Source organism: Bos indicus x Bos taurus, chromosome 18 (assembly GCF_003369695.1).
Source record: "Bos indicus x Bos taurus breed Angus x Brahman F1 hybrid chromosome 18, Bos_hybrid_MaternalHap_v2.0, whole genome shotgun sequence".
Taxonomy (NCBI): Eukaryota; Metazoa; Chordata; class Mammalia; order Artiodactyla; family Bovidae; genus Bos; species Bos indicus x Bos taurus.
In genome coordinates, this window is record NC_040093.1 from 10,303,995 (window position 1) to 10,317,257 (window position 13,263).

The 13,263-nt window shown below is 47.5% G+C and overlaps 1 protein-coding gene across 1 annotated transcript; it reads right to left on the minus strand.

Moving 5' to 3' along the window:
• Positions 1-1,164: 1,164 nt before the first annotated feature.
• Positions 1,165-12,153, minus strand: DHDH (dihydrodiol dehydrogenase). The gene is made up of 7 exons (XM_027515204.1): positions 12,020-12,153; positions 11,467-11,578; positions 9,316-9,479; positions 6,264-6,516; positions 2,690-2,814; positions 1,709-1,862; positions 1,165-1,463 (listed from the first exon to the last, which is right to left on the minus strand). The coding sequence occupies exons 1-7, from the start codon at positions 12,107-12,109 to the stop codon at positions 1,354-1,356; spliced, it is 1,008 nt and encodes a 335-aa protein (XP_027371005.1). The 5' UTR covers positions 12,110-12,153; the 3' UTR covers positions 1,165-1,353.
• Positions 12,154-13,263: the final 1,110 nt, after the last annotated feature.

Consider the following 13,263-nt stretch of genomic DNA (forward strand, 5'->3'; position numbering starts at 1 on the left):
AAGAACCTTGTTATGCTAAGCTGAGATTTGGGGATTGTTTGTTACTGTAACATAACCTAACCTATACTCACTGCTATGGTAAAATACGGAAATTAGATCTTTCTTAGAGCACAAAGTTAACCCTAAATGGTTGGCCAAGTGCCCACATACAGCCCCATTCTAACCCTCTGTAATTTGGGTGGGAATGACTTCCTACTCCTGCCACACAGAGGGGCATATGACCCAGGCTTTGCCAATAAGACCACTGAATACTTGTGAACATTCCTGTTGAAATGACTCTCTATATCTTTTTTTTTTTTTTTTTAAGCAAAGGTTTGTTTTGTTTTGATTGTAAAGATTATTTTTTTGATGTGGACCATTTTTAAAGTCTTTACTGGATTTATTACAATATTGCTTCTGTTTTACGTTTTAATTGTTGTTTGTTTGTTTTGGCCGTGAGGCATGTGGATCTTAGCTCCACAATTGAGGATCGAACCCAGAACCCCTGCATTGAAAGGTGAAGTCTTACCACTGGACCAACAGCAAAGCCCCTTGTTTTGAATATTTTACTTATTCGTTTATTGGGCTGTGCCATGTCTTAGTTTTGGAACTTGAGATCTTTGATCTTCATTGTGGCATGCAAAATCTTTAGTTGCTACATATGAACTCTTAGTTGCGGCAATTGGGATCTAGTTCCCTGACCAGGGATTGAACCCAGGCCCCCTGCATTGGGAGCATGGTATCTTGGCCACTGGACCACCAGGGAAGTCCCGTGATTCTCTATACCTTAATGGGAGCCTGGAGCTTCTGGAGGCCTGACCTCAAAGTGAAGGGCCATTGGCTAACATCTACAGAGAACCTACTGTGTGCTAGGGCCCATTTAATCCTCACCAGAGGGTGTTTAGTGTGGTATCTCCCATTTCCTGATGACGAGACAAAGAGAGAGGCTAGGGAGGGTGCAGTTAGGGATGCCTTCTACCCATACACTATTCCCCAGCCAAGGTCACACAGGCCGAGGCAGGCAAACTGTGGATCTTCCCACACATGTCTGTTCCAACAGCTTGTGGGAAATACGGTCCTGACCCCACCTTCCCCCACTCTCATCCTTCCAACCAATTTATGCTCTAGTGACCTCTTTGATGGTGGGCTCTCTCCAGCTCCTATCGAACCACCACTGCCAAGATCTCTGTGGAAACACAACTTTATTATTTATTTTATTTAATTTTTGTATTTACTTTGCCATGCCCTGAGGCTTACAAGATCTTAGTTCTCTGACCAGGGATTGAACCCAGGCCCCAGAAGTGACAGTGCCGAGTCCTGACCACTGGACAGCCAAAGAATTCCCAGCATGTCTTTATTTGTTCAGAGCATACATCAGTGTTTGTCTTGGGGGAAGGTGATTCCAATGGCCTTCCTCACCTCCTCAAGGATGTCAGCCAGGAGCTCACTTTCCACCAGAGGAATCACAGGACTTTCCTTCAGGCCTGGGAGAGAGTGCAGTTAGGGACACCCTCCTACTCATATCCCCGGAGACCAAAAGAACTACAATTCCCAGAATCCCATGAGGCACACTAATTCATGGTTCTAACATATGGATGCCACAGGAGGTCCTGGGAGATGTAGTTCTAAACAGTTGCTTGAGTGGATGAGTAGAGAGGATACCCACCTCCACTACCAGGCTTGCCCTGCTACCCTCCCGCCCTCCCACCCCTGTTCTCCACATGCTTACCTTTCTGCAGGCATTCCCGGACATGCTTGGCCTCATAACTCATGCCCATTCCATTTGTAAAATTGAACTCCTTGCCTGGGGCTGGAGGCAGTGGGAACTCCTTATGCTCCCCCTTCACCACTAGCTCTGTTGGGCTCCAGCAGGGGTCGAGGAGCTGAGAGAAGAGATAAGAGGTGGTCCCACCACCCTCACCAACAGGGCTGCTCAGGAGCTCTCTCTTGTCAGTTAAGCACCGATCACCCGCCATCCTCAGGAAGGGTTTGGGTCCCCACCCAACCTAGCCCTGCCCTGGTTGCTGGAGGATTATTTCTTAGCATCAGGATTGCCACAGTACAAGACTGTCTTGTCTGTTCATTTCCCCAGGAACAAACCTTTCTGTAACCCTGTGCTCAGGCCGTGAAGACAGATTATCATTGCCTCTGTGGAATCCCCCTTTGCAAGGAGGAGCAGAGACAACCCATCACCTGCTTATCCATTTTGTTTTAGCCCCTGGGGAAGCCTAAATTATTCCCATACCCAAGTCTAAGTCAAAATGGAAATACAGAGATACAGCTGGGGCAGATTCTGCAGTTCCAGTTTGGGGCAAGGTACAAATTCTTCTGCTGAGAATAGAATTTCTTTCTAGCAACATGGCTCCAGGAAGCCCCATGAAGCTGCCATTTGATAATGCCTGTATTCTGTCCTGAGTGCAATTCCAAAGGTTATAGCTGCTCTCAGAGGGTGGTGACTAAGAACTGGTTTCTCCCAAGAAAGGACTAAGGACTTTTGACAGACCAATGGGTTCACCCTCAGGAAGGAGCCTGGAGGTCCAAACTCCATCCCATGGCCTAGTAGCTGAGGATGAATTTCTTATCAATGGTGTGGGAAGAGGTACGTTCAGTCCCCATCCATCTCCAACAGCCACGACTGGCCTATTCCTCTCGCTAAGGGCCCTGGTTCCCAGTACTTGGAGCCATCCCAGCTCAGCCAACCGTGCCTCACCTGGGCCATGCCCTTGGTACCACTCACGGACACCGTGTTGGAGAGCTGGGCAGAGATGCTGCAGGTGAAGCTGCCGTGGACCCCTCCTGGGTACTGGAGTATCACAGTGACAGTGTCGTCCACACCTGGGGAAGGCACAGGACAAGGGCAAGCCTGGCCTCACATCCTGCCTGAGTGCTTCCCTGGAGGCTCATTGGTAGAGTCCGCCTGCCAATGCGGGAGAAACAGATTCGATCCCTGGTCTGGGAAAACCGCACAAGCTGCGACGCAACTGAGCCTGTGCGCCACAACTGCTGAACCACGTGCTGAAGCTATTGCGTGTCCTGGAGCCAGTGCTCCACAAGTGAAGCCACCGCAACAGGAAACCCACACTGTGAGTACAGAGTAGCCTCAGTCGCTGCCACCAGGGAAAGCCTGAGCAGCAGTGAAGCCCCAGCACAACCAAAAAAAAAAAGTCCCGTCTGAAGAACTTTGGGCAAGATATCTTCTTTTCCCTAAATTGTAAGTATTTATTTGTTTGCACTGAGTCTTAGTTGCAGCATGTGGGCTCTTTTAAGTTGCAGCATGTGAAATGTTTAGATGCCCCATACGGGAATCCAGTTTCCTGACCAGGGATTGAACCCGGGTCCCCTGCACTGGGAGCGCAGAGTCTTAGCCACTGGACCACCAAGGAAGTCCTGAGATTTCATCTTTAATATGACTGAAGCCAGAAGTAGTGATATGTCCTACCACATGGATGAACCCTGAAAACATGTCAAATGAAAGAAGCCAGACACAAAAGTCACACGTTGCAGGATTCCATTCATATGAAATGTCTGGCTTCATGTACTCAGTCGTGTCTGACACTTTGTGACTCTCGTGGACTGTAGCGTGACGAGCGCCTCTGTCCTTGGAATTTTCCAGGCAAGAATAATATTTGGCAAATCCATAGAACCACAAAGCAGATTTGTGGTTGGTTAGGGCTCAGGGGCCTGGGAAAATTGGTGGTTTTTGTTTTTTTGAGTAATGAAAATATTCTAGAATTGATTACACTTCAGGAGAGATAAAGTGGGAGAGATTGGGATCGACATATACACACTACATAAAATAGATAACTAATATGAATCTACCAGATAGCACAGGGAACTCCACTCAATACTCTGCAATAACCTATATGGGAAAAGAATCTAAAAAGAGTGGCTATAGTATATGCATAACTGAATCACTTTGCTATATACCTGAAACTAACACAATATTGTAAATCGACTATGTCTCCATGCTACATTTGCTGTATGATGTATGCACGTGTGTGCTAAGTTGCTTTGATTGTGTCGAACTCTTTGTGACTGTAGTCTGGCAGGCTTCTCTGTCCATGGGATTATCTAGGCAAGAATACTGCAGTGGATTGCCATGTCCTCCCCCAGGGGATCTTCCTGACCCAGGGGTCGAACCCACATCTCTTCTGTCTCCTGCACTGGCAGGCAGGTTCTTTACCACTAGAGCCACCTAGAAAATCCCATAAAATCAACTATACTTCAATAAAAATTAATTTAAAAATTGATTATAGTGATAAATGCACAACTCTGTGACTATACTAAAGCCACAAAATTATATACTTTCTTTTTTTATTTTTTTTAATTATATACTTTCAATGAATAAATTGTATGGTATGTGAATTATATCACAGTAAAGATGTAATCTAAATAAATAAATAAAAATATGTTAAAAAAGTAAAGAGAGAGAGACTTCACCTCTCTAAGCCTCAGTTTCCTCCATTGTAAATACCTGTTGTATAGGTTTGTGAGAATCAGTTACCTGATCTCTGAAATGGGGATAATAAGAGAATTTGCCTCATAAGGCCATTTCAGGTATTACATTAAGTGCTATAAAATGCACAATGTACTTAGAAGACTATTTAGATGACAATAAGTGATATATAAGCATTAGTTAAAAATTAAACACAGCAGGTAAAGTACTAGCCTGGTTCCACATCAGGCAGGCCACAGGTGGAGGAGTCTACTGACTCAGCCCTCTCTCTTTTTGGAACTTGGGATCCTAGTTCCACCATGTGGCATGGGGGAGCCTAATTATCTGACCAGAAATCAAACCTGTAGGCCCCTGCAGTGGAAATGCAGAGTCCCAACCGCTGGACTGCTAGGCAAGTCCCCTGACTCAGCTCTCTTTTAAGCCCAAGTTCTTATCCCAGGTCTGCTGTGTGACCCTGGATAAATCACTACCCCTCTCTGCACTTCAGTTTCCTAATATGTAAAATGGAGACAACTTTAATATATCAGAAAGGTCATATCTATAATAACCCTAAAGTTATAATCTATAATAACCTTAATATCTATTAAGGTAGCACTTAGTAAACAGGATCTGTTTTTATAACTACTATTTAGCCTAGGAACTGGCCAGATGTTAGACGGAGACAGTTTTTCTAAAGAGTGACCTTCCTCTCATGTACTAATTTCCTGGCTATTCATTGCTTTCTGCAGTTTGCAAAGATGGCCACAGCAATTCCTCTTGTTCCTCTATGAGCGCCTCTTTGCAGTAGCTTCTTCCATCAGGAGGTAAAGTCTATTTGCCCACCTCTGAAATCTGAGCTGATGTTGGGCCATGGAACAGTGGCAAATATGGTAGAAGCAAAGGTCTGAAAAGTGTTTGCATGCTGAGGTCCACCTTCCTGTTGCTCCACCTGGAACTCTGAGACCACCATATGAATGAACCTGAGTTAGCCAGCAGGAGAGGCCATGTGAAGGAGAACCAAGGCTCTCCATAGAATGACGAACACCTGCAAGACATAGTGAGGCCATCCTGGAGCATCCAGCTCCAGTGGGACAGCCCGCCAACTGCAGCTACACGACTAAGACTAGCAGAAGAACCACTCAAGCTGAGCCCAGCCCAAATTGCCGACCCACAGGATCACAAGCTAATAAATGATTGTTATTTAAGGTCACTAAGTTCTAGGGTAGTTTGTTATGCAGCAAAGGCTAACTGAGACAAATGCAAAAAATAATAATTGTTTATATTCAATAACTGCTTACCATTTGCTTCAAAAATTACTTCATTAACTCCTTATGATAACTCTATTATTGACATTTTACTTAATTAAAACTAATTAGGTAACTAGTTGGTAACTGATTAAGACTCAGAGATGTTGTGTCCCTTGGCCAACATCACACAGCAAAGTCCCAGCACAGACCCTGCTCACATTCTCAACTCTGGGCCCAGGCTGGGGGTAGCTTGGGTGGCTTCATGTGGGAAGTTTCTCTAGCTGTCTAACCTGATACTCATCAGGGAGGAGACTTATCCCCAGTTCACTGCTCCCAGTAAGAGAGGATCCACTCCTATTAGTCCAGGATATTCCCTGGTGGCTCAGTGGTAAAGAACCCACCTGCCATTGCAGGAGACACAGGTTCGATCCCTGGTCCAGGAAGATCCCCTGAAGAAGGAAGTGGCAATCCACTCCAGTATTCCTTGCCTGGAGAATCCCATAGACAGAGGAACCTGGCATGTTACGGTCCATGGGCTTGCAGAATTGGACACAACTTAGTGACCTGACCAACCAACCAACCAAGTCCAGGATAGACCGTACCTGTTTCATGGCGCCTTCCCACAGCTGAAATCTTCTCTGGCTTCTGCCCACCGAAGACCATGGAGATGAACTGGAGGCAGTAGATGCCAAGGTCTAACAAGCCACCTCCCGCCTGGGCCCAGTCTGTGGCCCGGTGTACGTGGGTGAGATTCTTCCCAAATTCTGCCCGAACCACCCGAAGGTCCCCCAGAGTTCCCTGGGCCAGGACAGACCTCAGAGCCTCTACAGCAGGGAAGAACCGGGTCCAGATGGCCTGCAGACCACAGAGGGAAGAAACCAGGATGCGGGAAGAGAAGGAAAACGATCAGGACCCAAAAGTTAACCAGTTTTTCTCTCTTCGAGGACTCAGTCTTGAGTGGGTACCCACCGCTCCCCAAACAAGGCCCCTCTGTCTTCCTTCCACAGCCTGGCAGTCCCCAAGCTGTGTCTAGCCTGACCCTCTCTGCCACCTTCTCTCCTCTCCAGTCCTGCAGCCCCAAGGCCGGCCTTGTCCTTCCTTATCTGAACCATTACACCAGTCCCCCAATGTCACGGGCTGAATTGTCTCCCCACCAAATTCATGTTGAGGCCCAACCCCTCCCCAGAACACCCTAATGTGAAGTATTTGGTGTGTGTATATGTGTGTGTGTGTGTGTGTGTGTTTTGCCACATCTCGTGGCATGTAGGATCTTATTTCCTTGACCAGGGATTAAACATGCGCCCCCTACATTGGAAGCATGGTGTCTTGATCACAGGACTGCCAGGGAAGTTCCTGGAGGTGGGGTTTTTTAAGGAGGTAATTAAGTGAAAATGAGGTCATTAAGGTGGGCCCTCATCCAATAGGACTGGTGTCCTTAGAAGAAGAGGAAGTTAGGACACAACTCTGCCCAGAGGGAAGACCATGTGTAGACACAGGGAGGAGGCTGCCATCTGCAAGTCACAGAGAGAAGCCTCAGGAGGAGCCAACCCTGCTGACACCTTGACTTCTCTAGCCTCCAGAGTATGAGAAAATATTTATTTTTAAAAATTTTATTTTTTTTTTATTTCTAAAAAATTTTATTATTTTTTGGGGGGGGGCTTCACCATGAGGCTTGCAGGATCACAGTTTTAAACCCAGGCCACTGTAGTGAAAGCCCAGAATCCTAACCACTAGGCCACCAAAGAACTCCCCAGAAATATGGGAAAAGAAATCTCTGTTGTTTTAGCCACCTGGTCCGTTAGTAGCACTTTATTATAGGAGCCCTGGCAAATTAACACGCCCAGTCTCTCCGCTCCAGTCCAACCCCCACATGGCCCAGAGGGATCTTTCCTTCTCTAAGAGCTGACCCTGTCTCACCCCTGCCCAGTCCCCTTCTGTTGCTCCCCATTGCCTAACGTCAGCTTGCATTTGTTGGGTATATATTATGAGCAAGACAATATGTACATGCTGTGCATAATGAGTTCTCCCAACATCTCTGCCAGATAGCTATCATTATGTCCATTTTTTAAATCAGAAAACTAAGGCTCAGTTGAATCAAATTATTTGCCCAGGGTCACAGAGCTAGGAACTGGGCAACTGGAATCTAGAGTCCTCTGACTCTAAAGCCAGAAATCTTGACCTGTCCAAGATAAATTTCATACTGCTGCTGCTGCTGCTAAGTCGCTTCAGTCGTGTCCGACTCTGTGCGACCCCATAGACGGTGGCCCACCAGGCTCCCCCGTCCCTGGGATTCTCCAGGCAAGAACACTGGAGTGGGTTGCCATTCCCTTCTCCAATGCATGAAAGGGAAAAGTGAAAGTGAAGTCGCTCAGTCGTGTCCGACACTTCGAGACCCCATGGTCTGCAGCCTACCAGGCTCCTCCGTCCATGGGATTTTCCAGGCAAGAGTACTGGAGTGGGGTGCCATTGCCTTCTCCAAAATTTCATACTAATGAAATGAAATCTGCAAATTCTTGTTTTAAGTCTTAACTCTGTTTTCCCTCTCTGGCCTCTACCCACAAGAAACCTCCTTGATCATCACCCAAGTTGGGACAGGGTGTCTGTGCTCCATGAACAGCTCAGTCCTATGTCCACAAAAGCCCATGTCCATGGACATTGGGGTTACCCCTTTTCCATGACCTAAAGTGATCTTGAGCTCCTTGAAAACTGAGCCTCTGTCTTGTATGTTATGAATCCCCAGTTCCTAGGATTGAATCTGCTACACATTAGGTGCCAATAAAAATGAAGAAATAATAAATTCACAGAATTTTGGCACTGCTATCTCGACTACTTCTTGGGCACATAGAACTTTGCAGTCTAGGAGGCTCAGCAATACTGAGCGTATGATAACTAGACAGAACATGGGGAAGTAAGAGCTATTGTGACTACTGGCAGAACCTACAGCAAAATGTTTAAAAACCATAATACTCAGACTTCCCTGGTGGTGGTCCAGCAGTTAAGACACTGGGCTTCCAAAGGGGGCACAGGTTCCATTCCTATTCAGGAAAGTTCCACATGCCTCTTGGTGTGGCCAAAAAGGAAAAAGAACCATAATACTCCTTAACATGAAAAAAGCTTGGGGTGGTGGTGGGGCGGATGGTGTCATGTGGTGGCCATCTTAACTTCTGGCATTAGCCATTGGTGTTGGTGGCCATTTTAATTACTGGCAATTTGCAAGATGTCAGAGGTCCCTATAGGTAGCCAAGTCTGATAAGGGTAAAAACAAAGGCAGTTTGACACTGAGGTTTGGTAGGGGGTTCCTTGCTACTTCGGATCTCTAACTTTGTAAATCCACCCAAACTAAGCCCATTGCGGTTTTTGTGCTCCTTTCACTATCGGCATCTTTTTTGGAGACGCTGACGCACAATCCTTCAGGCGACCATGTTTGCTAAGGGCCAAAAGCAATGGCTCCCACCCATGGGGAGATGTTGCTAGTAGATTCCCTGACATAGCTCAACGGCATCCCGACAAACGCAAGGACCCTGGTTCATTTTGTAGTCATCTTAACTCTTGGCAATCCACCCTTGTGTTCCTCCAAAACTGTTGACCGACAATCACGTTTAGCCATAGCAAGTAGCTCTAATGTGGGATATTGGAAGGGCCCTCCACCCTCACCTCCATAAAGAAGAGGCCTCGGGATCGGGCCTCAGCAACCATTTCGCGCACTTCCGCGGCGTTCACACCCATGGGCTTTTCGCACAACACAGCCTTGCCCGCTGTCAGGCAGAGTAACACTGCGGCCTTGTGCTGGGGGTGCTGGGTGCCAATGTAGGCCACCTCTATGGCGGGAGGAGAAAGGTAGAGATCAATAGCCCCACCCACTGAGACCTCCGGCACCGCCCACCGTTTAGAGGCCCCGCCCCCAAGCTTCCTGGAGCCTGTGTTCCTCCAAGCAGGTAGGAAGTCCTACCGCAGTGGTCAAACTCTAGCTTCCCATTTGGACGGTGCTAAGGGCTTCTGCTTTATTGACTAAGCCAAAGCCTTTGACTGTATGGATCACAACAAACTGGAAAATTCTTAAAGAGCTGGGAATACCAGACCACCTGACCTGCCTCTTGAGAAATCTGTATGCAGGTCAAGAAATAACAGTTAGAACTCGACATGGACCAACAGACTGGTTCCAAATTGGGAAAGGAGTATGTCAAGGCTGTATATTGTCACCCTGCTTATTTAACTTATATGCAGAGTACATCACGAGAAATTCTGGACTGGATGAAGCACAAGCTGGAATCAAGATTGCAGGGAGAAATATCAATAACCTCAGATATGCAGATGACACCACACTTATGGCAGAAAGCAAAGAACTAAAGAGCCTCTTGATGAAAGTGAAAGAGGAAAGTTAAAAAGTTGGCTTAAAACTCAACATTCAGAAAACGAAGGTCATGGCATCCAGTCCCATCAGTTCATGGAAAATGGGGAAACACTGGAAATAGTGACAGACTTTATTTTGGGGAGATTCAAAATCACTGCAGATGGTGACTGCAGCCATGAAATTAAAAGATGCTTGCTCCTTGGAAGAAAAGTTATGACCAACCTAGATGGCATATTAAAAAGCAGAGACATTACTTCACCAACAAACGTCCATCTAGTCAAAGCTATGGTTTTTCCAGTAGTCATGTATGGATGTGAGAGTTGGACCATAAAGAAAGCTGAGTCCCGAAGAATGGATGCTTTTGAACTGTGGTGTTGGAGAAGACTCTTGAGAGTCCCTTGGACAGCAAGGAGCTCCAACCAGTCCATCCTAAAGGAAATTAGTCCTGAATATTCATTGGAAAGACTGATGCTGAAGCTGAAACTCCAATATTTTGGCCACCTGATGCAAAGAACTGACTCATTGGAAAAGACCCTGATGCTGATTGAAAGACTGAAGGCAGGAGGAGAAGGGGACCACACAGGATGAGGTGGTTGGATGGCATCACCAACTCAATGGACATGAGTTTGAGTAAGCTTTGGGAGTTGGCGATGGACAGAGAAACCTGGCATGCTGCAGTCCATGGGGTCACAGAGTCGGACAGGACTGAACGACTGAACTGAACTGAAGGGCTTCCCTGATGGCTTAGAGGCAAAGAATCCGCCTGCCAATGCAGGCAACTCAGGTTCGATCCTTGGGTCAGGAAGAGCTCCTGGAGAAGGAATGGCAACCCACTCCAGTATTCCTTCCTGGAGAATCCCATGGACAGAGGAGCCTGGCAGGGTCACAAAAGGGTTGGTCACTACTTAGCGACTAAACAATAAAACCATTCTCTACTATCACTCTATTTCCTTCAGATTATTTCCAGTCTTCTGAAATTATCGTATTCACTCACTTAGTCCTCACAACACCACCAAGAAGTAGGATTATTATTTTGCCCGTTTCAAAAATGAGGAACCTGAGAAGGGCAAGCAGAAGAGGGGAAAATGCCCACTCAGCCAATCTGACTCCAGAGCCAGGCTGTTGTCCAACTACGCTGCCCTGCCTCTCCATCCAGGCTCCTCTGGAACGCAGAAGCCCGAGCCACACGGGTCGTATTTAAAACCTGAAAGGCCTCGCTCAGAAATTCAAGCCCTGCCTTTACCGCGGAGGTGTGGCCCCTACTCTTTATTTCATGCCGGACAGATAATTTCAGACGAAACCGGATCCTATCGTCCCGTCTCCCAGCCCAGAGTCCTTTCGGGCGCCCAGAGGGATTGGCTTATCGCGCAGAGCCTCGCTTCTTCTACGGAGCAGCCTGAAGGCAGCACCCCCCGTGACGCCCCCTCTCCCCCGCCGCCGCCCGGGCCACTCACCCACGTCGGGGTCCTTGGCCAGTTCCTCATAGGATCCATAGGCCTTGGGGATGTCGTGTTTCTTAGCAAACTCCTTCGCCCGGCTCAGGTCACGGGCCGCTACCGCCACTACCTAGAGGGACATCTGAGTCAGACTGGAGGGGCTGGGGCAGGTAAGGAAGACGGGTAGATGGGAGTGAGGTGATGGAGAAGGCCTCCGTGGGGATGGAGAAATTGATAACTCCCATAACGGGGGACGGGGGATGCGGTCCTGGGGGATGAGGTGACCGGGGGCTGGACACCTGGGTTTGGGAAAAAGATCTGAGGCAGACGATTATTCAACCCCGATTATTAAACTCCCTAATATTTAAATGTCTCCCTTACACAACAAATCAGATCAAGACTCTCCCAAACCTCGCGTAATTCGTGTTAAAAAGACAGAGGTGAGAAAAGAGCGATACGGATTTTGAGGTTGTTTCACGGCCTTGTGGGGCTCGGAAGTCCAGAAGCCTAGTTCCCTCCTCCCTCAGACCCCCCGCCCACTCTTCCCCAGGTCTCTGGAGAGAGGGAGGACCTGGTGCTCAGAGCGAGGCAGCATCCGCAGCATCGTCGTGAAGTCGCTGGAGATAAGGCCAGCCGACACGATGCCCCAGCGAAGCGCCATCGCCGCAACCCGGAGTCCCAAATGTCCCTACCTTTTCCCGGCGGGAGTTAAGGACCAGATGCCCGGCGCTCCGGGGGGCGTGGCCCTATTCCCCGCCTCCATTGCTCTTACGCCGCTCCTCATTGGCCACGGCGCCTGTGCGCCCTGCCAGTCCCAAAGGATATTTAATTCTACCATCCCCATTGGAAGAACCCACCGAAGGCTCCGCCTAACAGGGATGGACCAAAAACACTTCGAGAGTCGTCTTCCCTAGAGACTAGCCATGTGACACAAGGAGAGGCGCTTTCTTTTCCATTCAACTGCGAGCCTTTGAACTTACCCCTCTTTTGTTCAGAAAGCCGCGTACCCTTAGCAACTGTTCAGAGGGAGAGAGAGGATAATAATAGCAAAGGTAATATATTCATTAATTTTTACTAATATTTCTTAACTATTAATATTTATAGAACGCCCGTGGAAGTCCAAAGCCCCTAGCTCCGTGCTTTCCTTTCCCCATCCCTAATTTCTCACCACAAACCTGCGAGTGAGATTCTATCGTGCCCTATTTACTGACGCAGAAACAGACCCAGAAAACCATGATCATTTTTAGCTAGGAACGTGAGCAATAAATAAAAAGACTGGCCAACTTCACCCACAACAAATTCGTCAATTTTCCTTATAGACATTTAATCTGCTGTCGCCTCCTTCTCCTCCTGCCCTTAGTCTTACCCAGCATTTACCCAGTCTTACCCAGCAGTCTTACCCAGTCTTTTCCAATGAGTCGGCTTTTCACATCAAGTGGCCAAAGTACTGGGGCTTCAGCTTCAGCATCAGGCTTTCCAGTGAATATTCAGGGTTGATTTCCTGTAGGATTGACTTGTTTGATCTCCTTGCAGTCCAAGGGACTCTCAAGAATCTTCTCCAGCACCACCATTCAAAAGCATCAGTTCTCTAATGCTCAGCCTTCTTTGTGGTCCAACTCCTACATCCATACACGACTACTGGAAAAACCATAGCTTTGACTATACAGACTTTTGTCAGCAAAGTGATGTCCCTGCTTTGTAATATGCTGTCTAGCTTTGTCATAGCTTTCTTTCTTTCCAAGAAGAAAGCTACTTTAAAAAAAATTTCATGGCTGCAGTCACCATCTGCAGTGATTTTGGAGCCCAAGAAAACAA